This window comes from Phragmites australis, chromosome 7 (genome assembly GCF_958298935.1).
Source record: "Phragmites australis chromosome 7, lpPhrAust1.1, whole genome shotgun sequence".
Taxonomy (NCBI): domain Eukaryota; kingdom Viridiplantae; phylum Streptophyta; class Magnoliopsida; order Poales; family Poaceae; genus Phragmites; species Phragmites australis.
This window is the reverse complement of record NC_084927.1, coordinates 35,830,734-35,858,424: the sequence shown is the minus strand read 5'-3', so window position 1 is coordinate 35,858,424 and position 27,691 is coordinate 35,830,734. Positions and strand designations below refer to the sequence as shown.

General features: G+C 45.4%; 2 protein-coding genes and 1 pseudogene across 2 annotated transcripts; 1 reads left to right on the top strand and 2 right to left on the bottom strand.

Annotated features, from left to right (window-relative positions):
• Window positions 1–9,099: 9,099 nt before the first annotated feature.
• Window positions 9,100–9,978, top strand: LOC133925095 (uncharacterized). Its single transcript, XM_062370932.1, has 2 exons — window positions 9,100–9,458; window positions 9,544–9,978. The coding sequence occupies exons 1-2, from the start codon at window positions 9,176–9,178 to the stop codon at window positions 9,813–9,815; spliced, it is 555 nt and encodes a 184-aa protein (XP_062226916.1). The 5' UTR covers window positions 9,100–9,175; the 3' UTR covers window positions 9,816–9,978.
• Window positions 9,977–12,788, bottom strand: LOC133925094 (pentatricopeptide repeat-containing protein At1g80550, mitochondrial-like). Its single transcript, XM_062370931.1, has one exon. It carries the CDS (start codon window positions 12,629–12,631, stop codon window positions 11,300–11,302), a length of 1,332 nt encoding a protein of 443 aa, XP_062226915.1. The 5' UTR covers window positions 12,632–12,788; the 3' UTR covers window positions 9,977–11,299.
• Window positions 12,789–12,869: 81 nt separating this feature from the next.
• LOC133925093 (probable cyclic nucleotide-gated ion channel 5) lies at window positions 12,870–20,467 on the bottom strand (annotated as a pseudogene).
• Between the last annotated feature and the right edge of the window lie 7,224 nt (window positions 20,468–27,691).

Genomic DNA, 27,691 nt, shown 5'->3' with positions numbered 1-27,691 from the left:
TGAGTCCGGGCGGGTGATCACATCGCGCCATGTGGTCTTCGACGAATCAGTCTACCCATTCCGCGACTTCATCACGCCAACCGCCGGCACAGTACATGATCCGGCGCGCGCCGATCCACCTCCAGCTCACGACGCGCGTGCTGTGCGCCGCCGCACATCACCGCCTACACCGCCAAGCCCCGATGCTGCTCCGCCTCGACTACAGCCGAGCGCTCGCCCGGCACGGCGAGCATCCTCACCGACGAACGACGACATGGCCGGGCCATCCTCTCCAGCGCCAAGCTGTGGGACGTCCAGCGCCGCGGTGTTGCCCGCTGTGACGTCGCCCACGGCCACAGCGTCCATCGAGGCTGCGTCACCCACTGCAACACCACCTCGAGCAGACACCTCTCCGGCTCACAACGGTGCTGTCACTGGCCATCCGATGGTCACTCGTGCTCGGGCTGGGATTCACAAGCCCAACCCCAAGTACGCCATGGCAGCTTCGGCGGCAGCTTCGCCGGCCATCTCCCCAGTTCCACGGAGTGTTCGCTCAGCAGTCAAGGACCCTCAATGGTATGCTGCCATGAAACGTGAATATGATGCATTGCAGGCCAACAAAACATGGACACTCGTCCAGCGACCACCAGGCGCCCGCGTCATCACCGGCAAATGGGTATTCAAGCATAAGCTGAACCCCGACGGAACCCTCGAGCGATACAAAGCTCGTTGGGTTGTCCGCGGCTTCAATCAGCGGCCCGGCGTGGACTTCGGCGAGACCTTCTCGCCGGTGGTCAAGCCGGCCACGATCCGCGCGGTGCTCACGCTTGTGGCGACGTACAAGTGGCCGGCGCACCAGCTTGATGTCTCCAACGCCTTCCTCCACGGCAACCTTCGTGAGCGCGTCTACAGCCAACAACCGACTGGGTTCGTCGACCCCCAGCGGCCGGATGCTGTCTGTCTCCTGTCACGGTCCCTCTACGGACTTCGCCAGGCACCACGAGCCTGGTTCGAGCGCTTCGTCGGGCACGTCACCAGCCTCGGGTTTGTGCAGTCCAAGGCCGACTCGTCGCTATTCGTCTACCACCGCAACGGAGCCACGGCGTACCTGCTTCTCTACGTCGACGACATGATTCTGTCGGCCTCCACGACGCCACTGCTACAACGCTTCATCGCCAGGCTCCACGACGCCTTTGCCGTCAAAGACATGGGACCGGTGAGCCACTTCCTGGGCATCAATGTGCGACGCTCCCAGGATGGCTTCTTCCTGTCTCAATCCGGCTATGCTGAAGACCTCCTGGAGCGTGCAGGCATGGCCAACTGCAATCCAGCCGTCACACCTGCCGACACCAAGCCCAAAGCATCTGAAGCTGATGGCAAGCTCATCGATGACGCCACCGCCTACCGAAGCATCGCCGGCGGCCTGCAATATCTAACCATTACGCGCCCTGACATTTCATATGCAGTACAGCAGGTGTGCCTTCACATGCACGCCCCACGGGATGTTCACCAGGCAATGCTGAAACGCATCCTCCGCTACGTCAAAGGCACCGTCAAGCTCGGCATTCAGCTCCGCGCAGCTCCGACGCCGACCATCACCGCGTACTCCGATGCCGACTGGGCCGGCTGCCCGGACACGCGACGTTCTACGTCCGGGTTCTGCGTCTTCTTCGGCAACTCTCTGATATCGTGGTCGTCTAAACGACAGACTACGGTGTCACGGTCCAGCGCCGAAGCGGAGTATCGCGCCATCGCCAATGCCGTGGCCGAGTGCTCCTGGCTTCGTCATCTCCTCGGCGAACTCTTGTGCAAGATTCCCAGCGCAACCGTGGCGTTCTGCGACAACATTTCTTCCGTCTACATGGCCAGGAATCCCGTCCATCACCGACGAACCAAGCATATAGAATTGGACATTCATTTTGTCCGCGAGAAGGTAGCCATTGGCGAGCTTCGAGTTCTGCACGTTCCCAGCGCAAGGCAACTCGCAGATGTGTTCACGAAGGGCTTGTCTTCGGCGCTGTTCTTCGACTTCAGGGACAGCCTCTCCGTCACGAACGCCGACGTCGAGACTGCGGGGGGGTGTCAACGGAAACTCAGCAACGGCTAAGCCCAGCGCCCAGGCTGTTCGGATCACCAACGACCAGCGCGGACTCGGCGCTACTCCGTGCGCACTCGCCGCGCTCACCGCGCCCACGCGAGCCCGGTCTCCGCGGCGCCCACGCTCCCGCTCTGCGCGCTCGCCCGCTCTCGCTGTAACTGTATGCGCATGTACAGACTTGGCCAAAAGGCCTCTGATGTAATCTATATATGCACACGCCATATGATCAATAGAATTGTCCAGTTGATCATCTCTCTACAGAGGGTATTCAAGTCATTTCACTGGTACTCTCTCATTAGCACAGAAAATGATGTTTTTTTGCCACGGCGTTGTGCCACGTGACAACAAATTTATTGTGCGATTTTTTTTAATTTTCTAACAAATTTAGTCAAATATAGCTCCTAGCAAGCTTATTTTCACAATTGTAAGATGTGTGACCGGTTTATGTGTCATGTATTATCAATCTACGGTTTTGTCTATGTCCGTTAGTCATTGTTGTAGATCGTAGTTGCACTGTCTACATGCAACAAGTTGCAGCTTAACCCATTAATGACACCCATATCTTCCCCTACCAATTTGATTATATATGCCGTCCTGCTGATCCATGTATTTATTGATGTCTCTTTGTTGTTGCTAGAAGTCACAACTTCTATCATATGTAGTCTTGTTTTTGTGTCTTGTTCACTGTTTGCTTGACGTGATGATCTTGAGTTGCATGATGCTTTTGAATTCTTATAGAAATCATGTTATTAAATTTATTTATTGTTAATTTTATTTTTTACCAAGATTGCATTTGATATTGATCTTTTTTCTATTTTAATCCTAATTTTAATTATTATGAAATGCATTTTACATGGACTCTTTATTTACATATTTTCCCAATCTGTATGTAACCAAACTATTTTCCTATTTTTTATTTCGAATTTTAGCTACTGATTAATTCTATTTTACTTGGACTATTTACTTAGGAATTCTGTTTTCCAATTTGTATGAAAATCAAACTAATATTTTTCATAAAGTTTAATTTTGAAACTAGTTATTTATTAATTTTATTTGACGACCTTTTGGTTTAATCTAGATCCTTATACTTTTTTTTAAAAAAATACCATCACCATTCATAGACACAAGTACATGCTCACACCACCATGCACGCACTTACTCATATAATGTCTAGTTAGAGATACAGAGCTGGGAGATTGATGAAGTTATCATAGATGTATTGTTGAAAATGGGTATATCGCTTAACATTAAAAGAAAATTATGTCTTAGTAAGACATGCAAGGAGCAAATCTACAGTTTAATCCCTAGTGAGTAGGAGGTACAAACATATTCACTAACCATCCAAATAAGACTTAGTTCTCACATCGTTAAATGATCATAATAATTAATGGTGTATATCACTTTCTTATTTTCTGATTAATATGGGAATTTCAGCTCTTGAGAGTGGAGTGGTGGCTCTTTTTAACCCAGTTTTGACTAAAAACAATATATTAGTGGTCAAATCAGTGTATTGATGATATGTATGTCCAAAACGACAATGTTTCCTAACCGGAGGGAGTAGTAGTTTTTGAAAATTTCAACATCCCGCGCTCGACAAAATGCGACACGAGCCAAAGGAGACATGCGTGGACTTAATGAAGCGGTTAGCTCGTCAATTCGGGGAGCCCAGTTGTTGTTTCCGGCATGCAGGTACGTACGTACAACATGTCATCGTCCCATCACTCTCACGATGTCGACTCACGTGATCCGATCAACCGAGGCTGTTCATCGATCGGTGACCGGCCGGAGCCTACACTCGCCAGCGCACGATACGCCACAACCCCGCCCCTGTCACGAAGCCGACGTGATCGATGGCCCGATGCAACTACAAACTCACGGCGATGGCCGGCCGATCGATGGTGCGAGGTCATGGAGCTCATCTCTGACTCTGGTCAGGTGGCCATATAGTCTGGCCGGCGGTTAGCTAGCCGCCTAGCCCGTAGGGCTGCATGATACGCTTCTATCGATCCGCGTCCCGGCTGGCGTGCCGGCAGCGTCGCCAACACGGTTGCTTGCCCCGCTGACGACCAAACAGTGTGGGTGTTACGACGTGTAGGGCGTGGGCCGTGCCGGCTGGGCACCGTGGCCGTTCCGTGTCGGCTCGGGCGTTCCCGTGTATGCCCCAGTGATCCATTCCATTGCCTGGCTGAATATGGCATGGCTCTACGCTCAGAAATTGGATGTGATCGAGACACTCAATCTGATTCGTCCATTGCATGATCTAACGGTTCGAAATCCGTGCCATCAACAACCGCAACCGCCATGGAAAGAGCAGATTCCCATCATCGTTTCAAGGCATGCATCGGCATCACCGGGAGATATGCATGCCTAGATGCAGATCCGATTCTGATATTACAAGACGCTTCTGGGCGATCTATCGGGCCGGCTACGCGCGCGTGCATTTTCCGCGGTGCCACGCGCTGACGCGGACTCTACCGCCCTACCGACGGTTGCGCGCGCGCGGGTGTGGTGCTGTCATCTCGGCTCGTCCGGCGCTGGCGCACGCCGCCTTGTCCGGGGACAACGTCGTTAACGCACGGCCGCGACCCGGGAGGCACCCCGTCGTCGCTGCACGCACTGCGGTTGCGATCTGCAGCGACCTGCGGGGCTCGCGTGTCGTTGACATGTTCCAGGCCGTCGGCATGGTGCCATTACTGCGCTGCCCCAATCGATACGGACGGCACGCACGGCTCCAATCATAAACCGTGCACGCCCCGCGCGGCCGCCCGACGATCGAGCGGATCTATTTTTTCGGGTGCAACAACCGATTGGCATCTGCTGCTTGCCTGCGTGGCCGCGTACATGGCCCATAGCCATCTCGGTCTCGAGGCAAGTCTTTAACACCAAGGAGACAATCTGGGCGGCCGCGTAGCTGCCGGTATACTCGCCTGCAGACATGCGCATGAGCGCCCCGTAGTTTACAGGAAGCAGGCCGTGAGTAGCAGTGGTCGTGGTCGTGGGAGTACAGCCGTTCTGGTGAGGCTGTCGAAAACTCGAAAGTTTGGTGGATGCGCTTGAACCAATACGGCGGCGCATGGAGCTAGAACTGTACGCCCGTAGCCACATGGTCCATTTTCTGTCCACAGATCAGCTCTTGGTTACGAGATTATCCATATCACAGCTCCAACAGGATCTGACACTACATACTGTAGTAGGTACCAGCACATGTCTGCGTATTGATGGTCACCTCCATTCACTTTTGGAACATATATTCGTGGTTGCTATGGAAACCAAGAACTGGCACGTGCAGGATTAGGCGGGTACGGTTCACTAGAACAGTAACCCCGATCACTGTAGCAGTTCAGCCGTAGGACTCCTGGGACGTCGGCGCTTTAGAAGGAAGCATTCGGATTTAAGAAGGTTTATGAATTAAGAAATAAAGAGGGTTTTCAGATTAGGTAGGAGATAGAATTATTTGAGAAATGGGATATTCGTTTAGGAAGGAGATGGAGAAAATTTAGAAATAGTATATGAGTTGGTTTAGAAAAGTAATATTTGGAATACAGCATGTACTCAGTCGGCTATGTACCTACCCTACTTATAGAGAGCACATCAAGGAGAAAAATAAGTAAGAAAAGAATTAATATAGTCTCTACTCAATATTATGTCTTCTCAATCTATAGTCTAGTCTCTTTCCTAGCAACTAACGTCGTGCAGTTATCCTCTCGATGAATACTTATCCCCTTATGATATTAGTACTATAACATTTAGTATGTGAGACTTCAGTCTTAGGCATCAGGATGGACGCGAAGATTGCAGCTCAACTTGCCACCCTCAAGGAGCAACTCACTATACTGGTGGCAGCCTCTGCCAGCGTGGATTGCACCATCGCATCTTTCTCGAAGTCTTCTCCATTGGCGACCTCGGATGGTACACCATACATCGCCGCGTCCTCGAGGTCATCTGGGTTCGCCACGACGGCTATATCACCGCCATCGCTTTCAACGACGATGGCGACACCACTCTCAACGCCATCTGGGATTATCCATCCTCCCAACGTGCACAATATGCGTCGCTAGTCTGCACAACGACAAGCTGTGTAGGACAAGCTGTGTCCGAAGGAGGAAGGAAAAGGATGGGCTAAGGTGATGCAGCCTAGCGGGGCATCATCATCTCTGTGTCTTCCTCAACCAAGGGAGGAGGCAATGTTCCTCAAAAGTAGTAGAGCCAATGTCCCTTCCTTAAAACGAGACTGAGGCACTACTCATCTTGGAGGATCAAATGCCGGCATCATCAAAAGGAAAGGATGTTGTTGTTGAGCTCTTTTAACAATATGAGGCATTTTCGGACTTCAGCCATGGCCCCATCTCATTCTGTTCACATGAACAGTACCCAAGTTCTGTAGCAGTACAACCTTAGGACTCCTAGGATGCCGGCGCTTTAGAAGGAAGGATTAAGGTTTAAGAATGTTTAGGAATTAAAAAATAAAGGAGGCTTTTAAATTAGGTAGGAGATAGAATTATTTGAGAAAGGGGATATTCGGCTAGGAAGAGATAGAGTCAGTTTAGGAATAGAATATGAGTTGGTATAAGGAAGTAATATTTGGAATACAGCATAAACTCTCCAGACTGGTCATATACCCACCCAAAATATAGAGGGCGCATTAGGAGAAATGCAAGCAAGAAAAAAAATAATCTAGTCTTTTATTAATATTTTATCTTCCCAATTTATAGTCTAGTATCGCTCGTAACAGCTAACGTCGCTCGGCTATCTTTCGGTTGATGCTTATCCACTTTATGATCTTAGGACTATAACAAGAACATATACAGTTATTGTGTATCACAATTGAGAGGTGGACAGGTGGTGCCTGCATAAGCATAGTAATCACAAAACTGTGGGTGGCGCCTTGCTCCAAATCACAGGTTTTTCATCAGCTAAGCACTGGGAAAACTAATTACCATGTTACAGAGTACAGACCCAGAAAAGTACAGAGGCTAAAGCACACTGCAGCTAGTAAAATTGTATCTTGTCTTGCAGGCTGCAGGTTCGTTGCTTCAGAAATCAGAACTAACGGTGATTCCTTCATGCAACCTAAGCATGCGGAATTTTGACGTCTAGGTTGCAACTCCAACTTTTATCAGTGCTCAATATCCCCCTTGTGCAGCCTCCTTGCAACTTCCGGTACATCTATAGGTGTCCCTCAAGCGTCTGCAGATTCCTTCTGCTCCCTGTATTTGATAGAGTTGCACAATATTAAATTAATAGTGCTGCATAAAAATAACCTGATCAGGTGATATTTGCTTGATTTGGAAGCAACTTCATGAGCTTCCAGACAGCTAAACGACAGTTACTCCATACATATATCCCCTAGTGAGTGCACAATTCCCAGGCCATCCCGTTAACTTTAATCATTATGATCACAGGGGCTTTGTCATTGATCCTAAGACCAGTAGCATGTAAAGAAAAAAAATCATATTACCAAAGATCAGTCAGCTGAAAAGTGCTTAGTTGTATGCTATGGCAGAGTAAGCCTTGCTAGAAGCCTTTCCACTCTCTTTTAGAAGTTCTCTTTAGAATGAGCTTATGTCATTTACTGTCATACGACATAAATGATTAAAAAAAACTATGTTCTGTGCTGTTGAAATGCCATAGTTCAAGGCAAAATTAGCCAAGCTATGCCCTGTTAATGTACACTGATATCCATTGTGCCGAGAAAAAAAATCAACAGTGGTACTTGCCCTATTCACAGCACAACAAACATCATAAATAAACGAGGCTTACTGGCTTTTGTGAAATAAGCATGACCATTGAAGTCTGCCCATAAGACAGTAGAACAGCAAAACCATGAGGACCAGGATTTGGGCAGCTACACTGTGGCAAGCCTTCACGATGCAGAGAGTAGAGACAAAAAAAAAAAGCACATCCTTAACCAATTTTTCTTCATTTTTCAGTAAAATTCCCAATCCCAAGCTCATTATACCATAACGATGTGTGACAACATCCCTCATAGAAATTTCAATGTAAGTAACGCAGAACTGGCTCAGTTGCCACCGACAAGCTCCACGCGTGAGCTCTTGAGCATCGATAGGAAGTGCTGCTACCTTGTAGTATGTATTATGGTAGCAGCTCGTAGTAGCAAAGCGCGTGGCATACCTTGACGTGGTCCCGAACTTCGGAGATGGTGAGCGGACCGTGCTCCCCTGACGACTTCGAAGATGGCGCGCGTGATGGACCGCGTCTGCTCCGGCGGCGCCGTCAGCTCGACGGACCCCGTCCTCGCCTCCCACCGCGCCGCCATCGCAGGCCTCCCCGCGCGCACACGGTCACTTCTGATCACGCGAGCGCCCGCCCTCCCTCCCTCCCTCCGTCAATGCGAGCGCGAGGAAAAGGCAAAACGATAAAGAGGCGGAGTCGGAGACCCTGAACTCGGGGCCTCTCGATCCCCAGTGCGACGGCGTGGTTGTCGATCCGAGAAGGGGGGGGGGGGGGACGACGAGGATGCGGTTGACCAGCGCGGCGTTCTGGAGCTCGCCCACCTGGTTGCTGAACTCTCTGAGCAACGCGTACCGCATGAACCACTCGCCCTCGACTTACGAGGGGGTGAAGGGGAGGAGGGCGCGGAGCATGGAGGAGTAGGCGGAGTAGGCGAGTCTCCGGCAAATCCATGTCGCCTGCGGTGGCGACGGCGGACGGGAAGCACGGCGATGAAAGAGAGGATAATTGTCACAAACGCGGGATCAATCTGCAAAATATTGGAGGGTTTTCTTCAAACATTTAGATAGCGATTAATAATCACGATCCAAATTATGGTGCTTTCTGTAAATATTTGGATTGAGATTATTAATCATGACCCTAAATATTTGGAATGAGATTATTAATCACGGTCCAATTTAGAGGGTTTCTTCAAATATTTGAATTGGTATTAGTAATCACGAACTATTTTAGGGGTTTCTATACATATTTGGATCGAGATTAATAATCACGATCTAATTTAGGGGTTTTCTGGAAAAGGATCGAGGGGCTAATTTAAATAATTTGCTGACCGCAGTCCACGCCGACGCGGGTTGTCGGTAGCCGTTGGATATGGTTTGCGGGCCGGATTGATCTGTAGCCCAAGCGATGACACACCTTCAAGAGTCGTGGCCCGCCGCTTCCCCTGCCGCCGCCGCCAGCCCTCGCCAAACGTACAAGGCGAGCCCGCCGGGGCTTCGGCCGCCCATTTTCCGGATGGAGAACCCCTTAAGATCCCCCAGGTCTTCCCCGGCTTCGGCGTACGACGCCGGCGAAGAGATGCGTGAGGACACCGTCGGGAGGCTACGTTGGATGGACACCCCCAAATGCCGCCACCGCCCGGCGCCGGAGCCGAGCGTCGAGACGCATGCATTATTCAGCTGCCTTCGCGGTGCAGTACCGCGCCACTGTGTCGCGTTCGCTGCCTCATCCCCCTTCGATTAATGCCGTCGATTTCTTTGATTTCTTTTCTCCAGCTGATGCCGAACGAACAGACATGGCTGCTACTCATGGAGGCAGCCACGGCAGGGCAAGGCACCACCGCACCGTACGTGTGGGAGCGGATGTACATGGTAGCGATATGGACTATAGAAAAAACATTTTTCGTTCCAAGAATTGGAAAAATTGCTTATATGCTATTAATTTAGCTGCGTTTCGAAAATTTATCATCCTAACTCATATATCATTGACACATGTGGTCTATATATCAGTAAGAAATAGAGATGATATTTTATCAAAATACAGCTAAATTAGTGACAGGGGCAAAGATCCGAAAGACAAAATGGTTAGCTGCAAACCAGAAAGAGCAACAGTTCATTTACCTGTCATTTGTATGAATAGTTCGCGTATCTTGTATTATGCATCGGATGCTGCGGTTCTAAATTTAGTCATGGTATTATGTCCTTCGTATCCTTCCTTGGATTCTCAGGAAGCAACCTTGTGATGACTGTATTAATCATTCCGTCTCACTTTGATTAAAATCCAGGACTCAGTATCAAATTCCCCAAGACGAGGTATCGAAACATTTTAGCAGTTTCCAACATAAATCTTCCTGCCCAGCTGTAAGAGTACACCATTCCGCATATGATACCGGACCTACTCTGATCCCATTCACAGTTCACAGAATCACAGGTCCTTTCTCAACTTTTTTTAACGGAAATGGCAGGTGCCCTGCCGATTCGTTAGAGAAAGGGGCCCAAATTACAAAGGCGACATGGCTAACGTGTCAGGCCGAGAAAACAGAACAATAAAAAATACAACAAAGGAAAACTACTGTACGTCCGACAACAAGGAGCAAAGCGAGCAATGCAGACTTCCTACACCAATTCCTCTCCTTCCTCAAGCGTATTTGACAATACAGTACGTAGCATGCAAATGTCCTGTTTAATGATCTGGACCACTGCATGAAATCCAAGGTTTTGCTCTAAAAAATCCGCAGCTTTCTTTCTTTGTAAATATTCCAAACCATATATACAATTGACTAAATGTTCTAGCATTGGCCCGTATGGTACTTCCTTCAACATGCCTGTGCCACCAGTTTTGTGAGGATTTCCGAGTCTCAAGAGAATTCACCTCTGACCAAGCTGCCATTGTGTGCCGAATCTATTTTGAATAGCTGCATTTGATAATAAAATGTGAAGTTTCATATTGCAGATCACCGAGCTGACAAGTTGAGTTTGCATCCCATCCCACAGCTAGCAGTTTGTCTACTGTGAAGACTTTGTACTGAAGGAGCAACCACGTGAAGAACCTGCATTTCATCTGAAATTTGTCTTTCCAATTTTAATCCCAATTTAATTAGGAAAAGGAGAGTTTTACAAACTCTCTGAGCTGTGCTTTCTTGCTGATTCTTCTTAGTCCTTTCATCCACTTCTTATGTCAAAACTTTGGTGGGAGTTCCATGAGCATCTCATAATCATTTTTCCTACGTATGTGACCATGTCCACCAATGCTTTTCCAGCAACTACGTATGTGACCGTGTCCACCAATGCTCTTTCACATATTTCCCAGGGAATAACTGCATGATAATTGACGGCAGCAATATGATTCATTCTAATTTTAATTCAATGTAAAATCCATGAATTCACATTAGATCTCCTTCAATGCAAAGCAACCTATATTTGGGAGCATGAGCACCATTATATCATTGTTTTAATCAGCTTCAATGGTCAAAAGAGAACCAATGGGTAGTAGAACATGATAATGTCACTATTCCTGTCTAGCTTTCAGAAATCAAAGCACACCATTTAGTGCATTATCACTATCAGACTCTGCTCCTGGCAACCTAGTCCCCAGCTCTTTCCTTGGCTTAGGTGAGAGTCCCTTCGCAAGCATTTCCTCGTCATACTTCCTAGCCAAATCCACCATACCCTTTTCCAGTAATGCATCAATAAGCGCATTGTATGCAAATGCATCCGGGCTGAGTCCCTGCTCTTCCATTGCCTTCCACACATTGAACACTGGACGTAGGAATCCCCACCGCCCAAATCTCTTGATGAGCATGATATATGTGTCCATCCTCGGCTGGCAACCCCTCTCAAGCATTTTCTCAAACAGTCCAAGGACCTCTTGCGGACGGCTCAAATACTGAAAAAAGCAATGGTATGTGAGCACATTGGGCTCACACCCCACCTTGTGCATCTGCTGAACAAACGCATACCCTTCTTTGAATCTTCCCTCCTTGCAGAATAACTTGACAATTGTGTTGAAAGTGGCAGCGTTGGGCTTGCAACCAGAATCAACCATCTGTCTGTACAATCGGACAGCAAAATCGACACCCTGTGCGAGCCCAACCGCATGGATCGCAGTATTGTATGCAACGATATCAATCGGGATGCCTTTCTGCTTCATCTCCTTGAAAATCTTGAAGGCCTTCCACGGCTTGCCTGACTTGGTAAGGGCATCCATGTATATGGAGTAGGAGTGGAGGTCCTTGGCAACGCCGCGGCGGTCCATGTCGAACCAGAGCTCGCGGAGGCGCGCCCAGGCGCGGGTCTTAGCCCATCCGCGGAGGAGCAGGTTGTGGGTCTTCGTCCCCAGCGGGAACGGCGGCGGGTTCTTGCCGAAGCACAGGTGGTCGGCCTCGTCGATGCGGCGGTGGTCGCAGAGCGCGTCGACGAGGAGGTGGAAGGATGCCTCATCGCGCAGGCCGATCGAGGCGGCGATGGAGTCGAACGCGCGGAACGCGTCGTCGATGAGGTTGGCGGCGGCGAGGCGGTTGAGGAGGGCGCGGAGGGCGGGGCGGAGGAGGGCGGGGTCCCCACGCTCGGGGTCGTGGTGCGAGAGCAGGAGGGAGGTGGCGAGCGGGAACTCGAAGTGCTTGCCGAGGATGTCGACGGCGCGGGCGAGGGTGGCGGCGGTCGGGGGAAGGTTGGCGCCGGTGGGGGAGGCGGACCAGTGGAAGAAATCGAGCGCGCGGCGCCAGTCGTTGGCGTAGAGGGACAGCGTCTCGAGCACCGCTGCGGCGTCGAGAGAGGAGGGCGGCGTGGCGGTGGAGGTGGGGGCGTGTAGGGTGAAGAAGGGGAGGGCGAGGAGGCGGCGGCGGCGGCGAACGAGGAGGAGCATCTCACAAGCAGAGATGTATGCAGCCGCTTCCCACGGTGCCTTTACCAGCAGAGATGGCAGTGCCCCTGGGCCCTGGCCCAAACGGCTCGGCCGTGATAGAGATCCCGTGGAAAATCGCGTAGAAACGGGGGGAAATTTTGAGATCGGCCGTCGGCCGCCTTGCCGGTCATGCTTGGTGCTGCCTCCAAAGTGGACAAGTGGAGGAAGCAAAGGTTCAGAGCACTGAACAAAAGGCAGCTGGCTGGCAATTTGCATATCTATAGATCGAAGATAACTGAATACATATAATTTAGCAGGTCATATCTTTCGTTATGGTCTGTGCGGGGTTACAGGGATTTTACAGATTACAAACATGATCTTCTGCAGCTGTTTTTGAATTTTGTACACAATCTACATACGCAGTAAAGTACAAGCGAGTTCAGTGTGATTGCTTCGTTAGTCAGCATCATCGACACCAAAATCTGGTTCTGGAGGCTTTGGCAGCCTCACAATAGCGGGGGCAGCCTTGCTTCTTAGTCTGTGAACCCCTCGCATTGCGTTGGCGGCGAAACGAGATGCGTAGATAGCCGCTCCAAGGCTAGGGTGGCTGCTACTTTGGCGGTACGCTGCCTCTTCTTCCTTGCGACGCTGCTCTGCCATCTTCCTCTTGTAATAGCGGCGCCATGCTGCTTGAATGAAGCGGGCTGCCCAAGTCCTCCATTGCTGTGAATGGAATCGGAATGTGTGCTGGACTTGCCTGCTGTGCATCCTCCTGAACTGACTGGCCACAAATTTCAGCTCCTCCGCGCATAAGGCAAATGCCTCAACCTCAGTGAGTGACTTGACAGTCCTAGTGGAAGCTGGAAAATTAGCGGCTGACTTGGGATCCAATGCCCAAGTGAGCAACTCATCACCACAGAAAAAGCCTTCCTTCAGCTGGACCTTGTTAAAGAATCCACTTCGCCCACCATCAGTGGTGACACTCTCCAAACAACCATGGAGAATAAAATGCATCTCATCCACTGGATCACCTTCTCTCAAAATGTATTCATTTTCAGTGTAGAGTGCAGGTCTCAGTCGCTCACAAATTGCATCCAACAATCATTCATCCATATTCTCAAACAACGGCACCTATCAGCAGCAAGAGCAAAATAACAATAGAAATAAGTGGAAATCACTGAAGAAAGCTGAAAAGATGACCAGCCATAAGATCATAACTGACCCTTTTCACTAAACCCAAACAAAGATGCCGTTTGATATCCCTCCTAAGATCTTTTGGAAGGGTTTGGACCAAACTTTCTTCATCAACACCTCTGATCTCCAACCATCTATATCGTTCGTACCGCCTCACTCGTTGTCTGATTTCTGGTGGCAGCGGACGGTGATGCATCCACTGCTCAGCATCACGTTTTTTAACTCTCATCTCTTCAAGGCGTATAGCGACTGATTGTAGGTAGCTCTGTAAAACTTCTACTCAGTTTCAAGCAAAGAAAGAAGGCTGAAAAGGATGAGAGTAAAAAAATACAATATCACTCTTACCTGCATGTTACCAATGAGGAGAGCAAAAAGAATTAGTCCAAGCACACATATTGCAATAGAGAATAGCACCTCTCCAGGGTATGTGCTTGTTGTAAGCCCTTGACCAAGGGTACTGTTAAATGAAAATGGAAGTTAACAAAGCAAGCATAATGCATCGTAAAGTAGTACACACAAAGATGTCAGCAGATCGCATGAACCTGGAACAATTAGAGTGCATATTTCGACAAACCAAGCACAAGATCCCAATTCACAGCAAGAACCTAGAGATTGCGAATCCTGAACCTAAACTGGGGAGCTGCAAACTGATTAATTTCTGGTTCCTTCCCGGTTTGTCCACTTTGGTTCACTCCATCTTGCATAAGCATCAATACTACCATTCTGTTAGACATTGTTATGTACTTAGGATCGGAGGGCTCCAGGCAAAGCACCCTTGCGGGCAGGCCAGCCAAGAGAGGGGGAAGAGGGGCGGCGATGTGGCACCGGAGGCCAGCGATGTGTGTCTCGAGGGGAGAGCTAGGGAGGGTTTCCCCTGTTAGTATAATCCTTGTGTGTGTTAGTTTAATCTTTTTTTGCTGACTGTTACTGTAGTGACAGTATGGTGGGCACACTGTATCAACAGTATGCTGATTTTTGGTGGTCAACAACAGCTGTAGAATGGTAGGAGTTGAGAAGCTTGAAGATTTTTGCACTATGCTGTTTTCTGGGGATGTTTGTGTAGTTAACCTCATTCTTGTTCCTACTATGGCCTAATTTTGTGGCATGGTTCACCAGGTTGGCTAGATGTCCTCATATGGAATGAGGTTTTATCCCTGCTTACATTCAGCCCAAGCTCCGCCACTGCGCAGGAGAGATCATGTCTGTTTTTGTAAGTATGAACCATAACTTCTCTGTTTGAGGGGAAAGGGTTATCCCACATCAAAAAGAAAAAAACTCATATTAGACAGATTTTAGTTCGAAAACCAGATTTCACTCCCAGTGACTGATCTTACAGCTCACATATGGTACAGTGTATATACACATCTCATCAGCAATTTGGCCAACCCATGCGGTTCTTAATATCTTCCTAAATAGAACCAACACCAACTTCATGCACTTTGAAACTGTACTAAATAGTCTATATTGGGTTCTAGGCAAAATTAAGTGGATACCATCGCCAAGTGCCCATATTGGAAAATATCATCGGCTGTGAGGATGAGGGCCCACATGTCATCCTCACACCGATGGTATTTTCTAACTTTTGCGATTTTTACGATGGTACCTAGCAAATTGCCCCGTGGTTCTATGTATGCGACTTCATCTAATATACTGCACATCAAATCCATTAGGTTCGGAATGCTAGAAACCTCATACATAGGGCTTAAAGACTCTTTATTGTCTCCCACATATTAATCCAGTTTTGTCTCGAGTGACCATCATGCAGAGAATGAAATGCTGCATAGGTTTCTTTTCTTGCTTTAAGAAAGGGTGAACAATTGAATGTACATGCACTGACAACATACCCAAGAATTATCCAAAAAAAAAACACATTTAAATTCTGCATCATGAGAAATCTCTAATGATTAGGGAGTACCTTAGATTTTGCAATCCCCACCAGAAGCAATAACAGAGTTTAGAGAGAAAATTTCCTGGAACAAGTATTCCAGACACCAGCGCTTGCTGATAGATGCCAAAGTTGAAAGTACCAGTACCACTACCATTGCATTGGTTGAATACTTGGGTACTTCCAAGCCAACTTTTATAGTTAGCATTATGAGTATCACTGCAATATAAGTAGCTGCTATCACATCCATCCTTGGGATCACAGTACAAATGCCAGCAGTCATCTTCACGTTTTATGGTTAAATAGTACCACAAAGTACCGACATTCTGCAGCAAATAATATATACAAAAACTACAGCATAAGTTCTGTCACGGGACATATGAACACCTACAGAAAACTACGAGTGACTGTCTAAATGAACAATGCTGGCAATATTTTTTCTGTAGCAGATAATGTATATAAAACATACAGCATAAGTCATGGGAAACATAATTGCAGGCAGTAACTTATGAGACAAACTCGATGAACAATGTTGACAGTGATTTTTTATTTTTACATGATGCTAACAACAACGACAGGTCATCAAAGGAAAATCTCTTAACAATAACTGAAAAATCAATTCGATGAAGATGTTGACGATATCTACAATGTAGTATGCACTGTTAAGGGTATAATAGTCAAGGGTATTAGAGTAATATCCTAGTCTAGGGTTTCCCTCATGTACGTCTATGTTAGGATAAACACCACCGAGAGAATAGCCAGACGGCGTCGGCTGCTAGAGGAGGGATTAGACTATAGATCGGAGAGACTGAGAATATTGGGGAAGACTTAGATTAATTCTTCTTTGCTTGATTACAATAGATGTTGTGCCCTCCTTTATATAGGAGCCGACTCTAACAATCTAGACTACAAGTCTTATCTCTAAGACTAACTAATCAATCTTATCTCTAACTAATCTAATATGATTCATAACAACTAATCTTATTTCTAACCAATCTGATCTGGCCATACAGTACCGCAAGTCCGGGTTCGTGAATAGTATTTCCAGCACATAACAGTCTAAGATTTCATTTACCTCTAAAAACTATCATGACGGCTGAAGAGTTCAAACAGTTTCTACTGGAGTATGTATCACAGTTTTTTAACAAAGACAAAACAAATTATCAGTTATTTAGAATGTAAAAGAATTTCATGTAGGATCTCACTAATAATGTAGTCAGAGATAAACCCTGTTACCAGTGCTGGCTTGCGATGAGTAAAAAACGATGGAAATAATACGCAATAACAGATAGCATAGGGAAGCACTTACATGACCAGCCAACATAAACCATAGAAGATAGTAAGCAGCACCAGCCCAAGCAGTTTCAATAAAAACACCAGCTGTCCTTTTCAAATCTGCGGTCACAGGGAATATCCGTAGCAACCTTGGAATATACTGAATCAAGACAGCCCAAACCAGTGCATTTTTCTTAGTCAGTACATCTGGGCCATCTGAACTGTGGAGATATCTCCAAACAACAATCTGTCAACCACCAACAAGATAGTTTAAACTGGAGAAATGATTAAAGCCAAGCAAACTTCACAATATGAATGGTTTTATGCAAGCAAAAGATCAAGCAACTATGTGAAGAGAGGCGAGGTAGTGAAGTAATAAACATCTTTCGAATAAAATACACTAAAGCACAAAAATAGTTGCATTACATGTAAATATGAATAATTTATTATTTCAAATAAAGAAGCGTAGAAATGAAAAGTAATTGTTGAGATCAAAGGAGATCACAGCTTAATATTTTCTATTCTAGTTGTTTTGATTATAACAACAGGGTTTACTAGGATTTCCATTCATATTGTAGAAGATTGTGGCCATGCCTATCTCTAGGATTACCACAATAGCAGTATTTAACTTATTTCAGCAGGACTTGAACTACGAAAGCATCATGGGAAGCCACCGAACTAACAAGCTGCATGTTAGGATAAAAAATGGTTTATAACCCTTGGTTGCTGAACAAAATACCTGTGACAACTACCGATACTTATTTCTGAAGTGACTAAAGGGGACCAGATCTAACAAATGCAAAGCCCTAATATACATCTGAGTACAGTAGAACAATAAATAGTACATTGTTTGACACAAAGAATGAAGGGCTGTACCTGTGGAAGTGGTAGCAATGCAACGAAGTCCATCATAAAGTAACTTTTAAAGTACCGTATAGCAATTAGCACTGGATCAATCACAAGCTCACCAGTTCCAAACACTCGGGAAGATGGAGCAACATAAGCAGTTCGGAGTTGAAGAAACATGCGTATAAGGTAGATAGAATCAACAACGGTCCGTACTATTGTTGATGTCACTGCCAATTTGTTATCTATGCCAATGCAGTTTAACGGGTTGATGATGGGTAGGAAGAAGAACAGTGGATCCACCGCAAAAGCAACAATACAAGACAAGAAGAAAACCCTATTCATTCGCAGAAGAAGTTTATCCTGGGGATCAAATATATTGTTCTTATATGATTTAAGATCTTCCGCGAAAGCAGTCTTCGGAACACCAGATGTAAGTGACTGTCTAAGTGATGTGAGTCTTCCAGAACCCCTTCTGACCCCTGACAGGAAAGATCTTATTGCGTTAAATGAACCATAACTCAACACAGGCATGCTGAACCTCAAGATACTCCTGCCTCCCACTTCAGAAGGTACAGACGACCTAGGGCTTGACTCCTCCAGCCTACAAAAAAAAAATGGAGATACATTTTAAAAATCAAAATGCTCCAACGGTTAAATACAAAGAATATAGAGATCATATGCAAAGAAAGAAGTCCCAGGTCTATAATACATTTGACAGAAAAATTATATTCTTTTTCTTTTTTCCTTTACTTTATCACTCCTGAACACTCAACATGAGGCAACCCTTACAGGTCAAACCATAATTATTAGCATGTAAAGAGGTCCCTGTTCAAACTAAGAAAGACTGCTATGAAAAACACCAGATTTTTGGGGTAACACTAGTCAATTCCATTCTGATGGCCATTCTGTTTTGCTTATTGGAATGGAAAGTTTTGGCACAGGGTCATTCCGGTGTACCATTTCAGAGTACAATAAAAGAATATATTAATATACAATATGTTATATAGATGTAAATAATAGCTTATTACTTACATGTTTTGTGCAAAACAAATCCTTTCGTTTTTGCCATTGGGTGCAATAAAATTTTGTTTCTGCCACTCGCATTGAATCGCTGATCTGTGGGTCTCAGTGTTAAAAACAAAATACAATTGGCAAAAGCAAATTTTATCACTTTTTAATGGCAAAAGCAAAATTTGCCCATCAATTCTGTCCTCAATGAAGTTGAAGAATAGGTGTTTTTCATTCTTACAGCTTTTTCTTACATAGTGCTAGAATCGAGAGGAAACTATAGCAGAACTTAAGAATACTATTGCAGACATGAACTGTACAGAAGTATTAGCTGTGCAAGGATTGTAGAAGTGTCTTTAAGATAAATAAACCAACCTCATAAACTTCCCTCTGTGCCCATCTATGTATTGAGCTTTCTGAGCGCAGTCAAACATTCTTGAGCAAGTTGGAATTACAATGAAAATGCTGCAAAGTACACCTAAATACGATCAATGAAACAATTTATTGTGACAATTATGCAAAAGGGATTACAAACACTTCTATAAAGTACACCTCAAAGGAACCGGGACAGTAGCTCAACACACTGAACAGTTGAAGTGGAAATAATGTGTTGAAAGTTGACCACAGCACAAATTGTAGATATAGCCTTTTCTGGATATGGCAATTCTGTGAGATAGCTTGATTCACATTTGTAAGAAGTAAAATTTTGGAAATCCCTTCATAACAGTGGCATTTTTATGCTTCGATCTAGCCTAAGTTAAGAGCAGATGATTCAGTAATATATTACAGATATCCTATGCCAGTTTTCAGGATCACATAACGGCAGAATACATGACAATATATACTCTAAACGAAAGCACTCCATAAATTTACAAGTAGGAAGCCTCCACTTAAGAGCAGATTTTTGTATTAACAAATTAGATCTTCCCTCATCTACCTCAGGCTATCGGAGAGCAAGTATTGCGAAAGATTCGGTACACTTGAAGCACCAACATGCTTGCGACAAATGTAAGCACCAAAAGAGATTCTACTCCTTACACCACCAATAGCTATGTGTTGTCACCCAAAGCTCATGACGTATAATTTACATTTCCATCACACACATGACGATGTTCTAAAAAAGGTTCAACAGATTAACACACAAGATAAAAAAAAGTAGATCAACAAACATGTGTCTTTCCATCCTAACTCATTCTACCAGAATTAGAGATACAGACCCAAAGCCAAGTATTCAAAAACAACATACGATAGGGACTGTATAAATTTAGGAAGGCCGCATAAGTAAAGCAGCATACCTCTATCTCAAAGGAGGCGCAGAGCTAATGGAACGGGCACAAGTCATCCTTGGCAGGCCCAAAGAGTCCAAACTGCCGATCAAACCAAAGTTCCAGGAATCTATATTCACCTATGCTCTGGTTTCATGTCCTCAGAAGCCACCCGCCATGCACGCCTGAAATACCGCCTGACCCAATCGACCAACAACCCAGAACCAATCAGTACACACACAAGTCCCACACAGAAAAGTACAGGCATACAGAAATGGCAAGCATGCATCACGCAGGCAAACTAGTCAACTAAGGAAACAATACCATTCATGCATAACACCTCAAATACGGAACTCTAAAGCAGCCATCTATAAGGAAGAGATAGTAAAGCAAAGGATAAAGCTCAGCACAAGGAGTGCAGGGACTCGTCATTGTTCCAGTTCCACAATAGGGTAGGCGATACAGGGCTACTCCGTTTCCCTCAAACTAGTGACGGCGGTAGCAGCCGAACTGCCTTCTTCGCAGGCTCATCCAGATCTACTCGCTTAGGGAGAGGGCGCAGATCATAGCCCCTGGAACACGACCAATCGAAACGGGAGGCTTCGCGATGAACTTTCTCCACGCGCTAAAAGGGATCCGAAGCCTTTCGTGAAATCGAGACGGTTGGACGGTTACCTGGGCGGCGTGGGGCGGAGGCGGCGGACGGAGTCAAGCTTAGGAGAGAGGGATTGGCGCCGGGCTCGCGGGCGGGGCGCCGCGGCTAGTTGGGGTTGGGGCCGCGAGCAAGCGAGAGGGGGAAGGCGCGCACGGGGAGGAAGGCGAGAAGCGAGAGGCAGTCAACGAGTCCTCTCCCCTCCTCCCCGACCGATCGGCTTGCGGGTATCGTCTCGTCGGGCGGGCAAGGGGCGCAAGCGCAAATTGACCGCGCCCGCTTGGCGGCTGGCTGGGGCCCGAGATGGCGCACGTCGCGGGCTGGGCGGTTCGGAGTGGTGGGCCGGTGCGGCTGTGGACATGCCGCGGCAACGGTTTCGGGAGCCGATGGGCCGTCGTGGTTTGGCACTGGGCTGCTTTTATTCTGAAATCGTTTTTCGGAACAGGAAGGAGCAGCTCTGCGAATCAATTATTAAGAACCAGAGAAAAATTAGTAATGGCCAGAGAACAAATATTTGAGGAACCAATTGGCTTCCTAGAACAGGAATGTTCAGACTTCCCAAAACAAAGAGTGTTGTTTTTTTCTGCCTGTTTTTGTTTGTTTTTTCAGACGACAACTGTGAGCCGTTGGATATCCATACAACGACTCACAACATTTCTTCAACCTCAGATAAGCCTGACGTCCGACACCCGCTTCCTTCTGACACCTGCCTGACGTAGCTTCTTCAACCGCCTGACACATGCCGACTCGCTCCCCTACCTCCCGACGAATCCGTGACCATTGCCCCTCCCTTACTAACCTCTAGTTTTCACGGTCCCCCGTCACCAACCCTGCCTGCCACCTACATCACCGGCACCGCTGTCGTCGCCTCGCCGCCGCCGCCAGCCTCCCTCTAAATTCGGCACCCAATCCGGTGGCATCTCGAAAACACCCTTCCCCTAATTCAGCCCGTGTGTTCACACGGGCTTTGAAATCTCTCGAAGATTTTAGGCACTGAAATGTAGGAATTCCCTCAAAGAAAAAAGAACAGGAATGTTCAGACCAATGTGTGTGAAGGTACAACAGCCCCCCGGCTAGAGTGGAGATCTTTGTTGAATTTAGATCTGCCGTCATAAATCAAAATATTCTTTGGCGGTTGGCATGTGACTCAATTCCTACCATAAGTATTCTTAAACGGAGGAAGATGACTAAAAAGTGTGAGTGCAAAACATCTATGGGGCTGACGAGAAACATTATTGAAGTGCTGGCAACTCTGAACTTTTCGGATCCAAAACAATGCGCTGACTTGAGGTCTCTTCTTTTTCTTTTTAATCCTCTACAGAGAAATCTCATTAATCTCTTCATGCTCGTTTCAAGTTTGAAGTACCGTTTGGTCAAAGAAAAACCCGCTATTTTTCTATATTTGTGAGAAGATTCTGCCAGCAGATGGAGGAATTTTTTTATTACTTGCTAGGCGATCTAAGTATGCTCAATGGAAAGCTTTACAAGAAGGCGAGTTCTAGAGCCCTTTTGCAACACTGGGTGTGGTTAACAAACTGCTAGAAGATCTTGAAATACCCATGAGTGCCATGCAGAAGTCCAACAAGCAATTGGATCGGCCAGAGTGTGCATAGAAGATGGTTACCAGCAAGGGAAGGCCCTGTAAAGATCAACTTCGATGTGGCGGTTTCTCACTCCGGGGGCAAGGCACTAGGCACAGCATGTGTTGTATGCAGTGATGGAAGTGGCAAATTTTATCATGGCTGGTGTGGTGCACATGGAGATTTCATACCCCGAGACGCTCGAGGCAATGGCATTTAATGAGGCTCTGGCTTTGGCACAAGACTTCAATTTACAAGCTGTGCACGTGGCCTCGGTGGCGCCAGTTATAACAATTTTTTTCATCAAATTCTCTTAATATATTATCTTAATTATTATTGTAGTTATAGATTATTACCGTTAACCAAGATTGCTGGGTTTCCTTCGGGAACCAAGCACCGCCTTCCTAAACCTATATAAGTCGGTGCTCTTCTCCCAAACACATCCAATCTCGAGTTCAGAGCCGATTTCGATGAAAACTTGCCCCCGCCACTTTTATGAAGTTATCTATTTGTCTGTGTTAGTTTATACTATCCTAGTTTGCTAATTAGTCCAGTAATTAGTACGTGATTAGATTCCTCTAGTTTAGTGATTAGTACGTGATTATGCTAAAGTTTCAGAGTCGATATTTGATTATTGCCGAGGTCTATAAACGATGATGATATCAATTATCTTAATAAAGCTTTGATTATCCGTGTTTGGAGTTCCTGAATGCGATCTCTCTTGCCTCTATTAGTTTTCCACTCAATGCAAGTATGCTTTATCTTGCATCTAGTAGGTGCCTAGATGATTTGCTAGTAGATGTAATCATGGTGGTTAGATCTAATTAGCTGAACTATTGCAATGAATTCAGTTTAGTTAACTTCATTGTGGTATTTAGATTTGTTGTAATCTCCTAAATACCTAGAAGAAGTATGATATAGTCTCGTACTCTCGTGACAAGGTTTATGCACTAGGTAGAGTAGGGGTGAACCGAATGAGTGTAGATTTAAAGATGTTTATCTCTAACCATTAAGATGATAATCTAATGGCTTGAATTGCAACTATATAACTATCCGATTACACTCATGGATTAGGATTTATACTTCTATATGATTTCTTAGTTCTTTATGCCTTTATTAATCTGATATCTCTTCATGCAGTTATGCTTCTTTTTAGAATTAATCTGTTAGATTAGATAGAAAATCATAACATGTTCAACTGTTGATCCTTGTGGATTCGATAACCTTAGAATACTTTGGGTGAAAAGCTACTAACCATCCGCGCGCTTGCAGTTTAAATATTGTGTATTGTTGCCAACAAGTTTCAAATTGTTTAGTGTCATAAACAATTTAAGTGTGCAGCCGAGGTGTCTTTACATGATGATTCTTCATGATATACGCACAAGGGTTGGAATTCAAACTAGGAAGCTCATAATTTGGCAAACATTATTGCTTGTTCTTTGGGAGCTAGTCAATGGTTGCATCCCCTCCTGTAACCTTAAATGCTAGTCTGAATGAATAAAGTCCCTGCCAGTTAAAAAAAAAAGAACAAGAGAAAATAAAGTCCAAGCAATAGAACGAAAGGACACTTAGGGATGAAAATGGTTCAAAAATGGTAGGAAAAGGCCTAAACCATTTTCAGTTTCATATTTTCACTCGAAAACGAAGTAGATAACTATAATGCCGGAAACGAATACGACGTCGTTAATACGAGAAAACCGGAAACGATGTTAACGGAACGGAAACATTCCGATATCGATTGGGAATTGATAATTCAAACCCGAAAGAATAATCAAATTTCTTCCATACTATATGATGATATTTTATCATATATTTGCATAGTACACATATGCATACATAACATCATACACTAAAAAAAGGAAAGAAAAATAAAAGGAGCAGACGGGCTCAATTTTCCTTCACAGTCCACCTCTCTCTCCTCTACCCTCCTTCCCCTTTCTTTTCTCCTAGCCCGAGTTGGCCCAGCCAGACCCTTCCATCTTTTCTTTGTGCACCAAGTTGGGCCACCCTCCTCTTTTGCTTTGCGCAGGCCCGTTGGCCACCCACCTTATCTCTTTCACTCTCCTTCCACAAGCCGATGCACAGCTGCCCCCTCTATCTCCACGAACAGAAGCCAACAGCTCCCAAAAAACCATCTGAGTTCAACCTACATACAAGTCGAGGTCTATCTGGAATCACTCAAACGAGATTAGCATCAAGTCCTAAACGAAATCACCCTTTTATCCCAGCCAAATCCACCCCCAAATCCTACCCTACTGTAATCCCCATCTATCCCCAATCGATTTGAGTCCAGTTAGCCTCAAATCCCAACCGATTTCAATCTTTATCTCTTTGCTGCAAATCAATTCATCGCCTATATATATGGACTTGTGATCAATCTGGGGGGGAGGTGGGGGCATAGAGAAGGAAAGGCGGAGCCCCTGCCCCTGCCGCCATTGATGGGGAGTGACGCAGAAGAGCAGAGTGGCGACACCCTGTTGCTACCTTCCTCTACATGCTGTCGCCCGACGGAGAAGAGGAGAAGGGGGTGGTGCCCTGCTGCCGCTCGGCCCGTGCCAGCTTCGTTGATCTGTTAGAGTGTGTTTTATCCTGGCTGTGTGCGTGCATGTTCATTTCACTGCCGGCCGACATGATTTGCCTTTTATCGTTGATCTGTTGGAGGTTGAGTCGAGGGCTCACCGTCGTGCCGCACATCGTTGTGCTAGAGAGGCAGTGGCTCGATGCAACATCTTGGTGCTGGTGTGAGCTCTATGGTTGAGCCAAGGAAATCCGATAATTACTACCAAAAATTACCAGCCAAAAACAGAAAAACTCAAAATGATCGGAAGTGGCCTATATCGTTTTTTCTACCATTTTCACATAGTTTTATTGTTTCCATTTGGATTTTTTATTTTAGACTTTTTAAACTAATATTTTAATAATAGCACACGGAGAACTAAAATTTCGGGAGCTAGCCCCTTTTGTCACTCTGAAATCCTTGGCGTGACTCGCCAACTAGGTAATGCCAATGCATGTGGCGTGATCAAGATGGCAACGCTATGTCCGTCTCGGTGCCTCTACACATGGGGCCGACGTTGCAGCCCTGAGTCATGCCAAATGCTTTGGTGTGACTGAAGACAACAGCTGGATGAACAATACCTGCTAGATTCCAATTTTTCTCCTTTTCTCTTTCTCTATTTGGACACTAGGGTTGTTGTGCTCCAAAATTCACGAAACTTTTTTGTAGCTCCTATAATTCATGATGAATCCATTCAATACCCTATGTATATTTCAAAATAAAAAAAACTTCAAAAGGGGCTACTTTTAGAACTTCTAGAAATTTTTTAGGCCTCAAATAAATTCCCAAAAATCTAAAAAAGTTCACTAATATTCCTCTCATTTGGTGTAATAATTTCTAAAATTATTTCCAACCCTAGGTTACTTGGTGAAAAATGAGTTCCTTCGCAATGCTCCATTTATATGCATTTTTATCATTTCATGTGATATTCTCTTTTTAATTCAATTTGAATTCAAACATGTAATTTTATTTGAGCTCATTTCATCTGGTATCAGAGCCTTCATTGCCACGGTATGATCATTTACCCCTATTTCTATATATTTTGTGTTCGTCCTATCCACTAAAAAGCCCTTTGTTTGCATCTGTTATTTTGGTAAGTTTGATTAAGTTTTTGTCCATTAGAGTCTTTGTTTTAGTCACTGATCATCCATCCTTTGTGTATGATTTTTGTCGTTATATATTCTTGTGTCGTTTCATATCTAAGTGAAAATCCCAAAAAAAGTCATAGCCGAAGTCATCCATTGCGAAAACTTTGATCCCATCAAGTTCTAGCTACTGGTTGTGTTGGATTTTATCTTCTAATTGTGCTAGTCATATATCTGGTCTTGTAGTGTTAGAGTTAAAAAAAAGTGTCAATAAAAAAGAGAAAGAAAGTTGCTGCAAAAAAGGGACAGCTTGAGAAAGAAGTGAGAAACATTCGTTTGCACAAGTGCGTAAACCTTGAATCAAGTTCTGCAACTAAGTGTAATCCTTTTTGTCGAGGTGTGCAAGAGTGTAAACCGTGCATCAAGTGCACAAATAGTTTGAAGATCGAACTGACCCGGAAGCATATTTCCCATGGGAGTTAAATATTGACAAGATTTTTCGCATGCACAATTACTCTGAAGAAAAGAATATTGCAATGGCCTCTCTTGAATTTGATGGGTATGCATTAATTTGGTGAGAGCAAGTGCAAAATGGGCGTGAAGCTATCAGACAACCTGCTATTGCTATATGGGTTGAAATCAAAAGAGAAATGAGAACCCGATTTGCCCCATGTCATCTTAGGCGTGATCTTTTTAACAAGTGATTCTCAAGATGCCACATTTCACACCTTGCAATAAAAGTGATGATGCTTCTCACGTTGCTACTCTGTTTTTCAGGTAGATCGTGAGGCTGCATGGGATGCCGAGAACCATTGTGTCTGATCGTGACGTGAAGTTCATGAGCTACTTTTGGAAGACATTATGGGCCAAGCTTGGAACCAAGCTATTGGTTTCTACCACTTGTCACCCTTAAACTGATGGTCAAACTAAAGTGGTGAACCGAACCCTATCAATGTTGTTGAGAACAATGATTAAAAAGAACTTGAAAGAGCGAGAGAATTGAATGCCATATGTTGAGTTTTCTTATAACATGGCAGTACATTCTACTATTCACATGTGTCCATTTGAAGTTATCTATGGGTTCAAACCTATTGCTCCGATCGATTTGTTACCACTCCCATTGCAGGAAAGAAGTAATCTGGATGCTTCAAATCGTGCTGCATATGTGAAGAAGATACACGAGAAGATCAAGGAAGAAATTGAGAAGAAGGCCAAGTGCAATGCAAATAAGGCGAACAAGCATAAAAGGAAGGTGTTGTTCAAACCAGATGATCTGGTTTGGATACATCTTCGCAAGGAGTGTTTTCCAGAAAAGCGCAAATCTAAGTTGATGCCACGAGGCAATGACCTATTTAGAGTACTGGCCAAAGTCAATGACAATGCATACAGATCAAACTTTCAGGATAATATGGCGTGAGCATAACTGAAAAGGTCAATGACTTCCTAAGAGGGGGAGAGGTGAATTAGGACACTTAAAACTAATCAGTTCTGAAAACTTTACAAGATAAACATATATCAATTTCTATATAAATATGCTCTAGATTCATCTAGCATGTCTACTCTACCTTTCAAAGGTTTGCAACCTATAGCCAATCCTAGCATACTACTCTATGAAGGTAAATATGCAAGGATAGATTGCAATAAGTAAATGCGGAAACATAAATAAGGTAGATAGAGCAAACTCAGCACAAGAGATATTTATCCTGTGGTATCGATAGCATAAACATCATC

What these genes read in the sequence shown, in the direction of transcription:
- LOC133925095 (XM_062370932.1), top strand. Translation starts at nt 9,176, where the DNA reads ATGACACACCTTCAAGAGTCGTGGCCCGCCGCTTCCCCTGCCGCCGCC. An exon ending in ATTATTCAGCTGCCTTCGCG is followed by an intron (nt 9,459 to 9,543) that starts GTGCAGTACCGC and finishes TCTTTTCTCCAG; the next exon opens with CTGATGCCGAACGAACAGAC.
- LOC133925094 (XM_062370931.1), bottom strand. Translation starts at nt 12,631, where the DNA reads ATGCTCCTCCTCGTTCGCCGCCGCCGCCGCCTCCTCGCCCTCCCCTTC.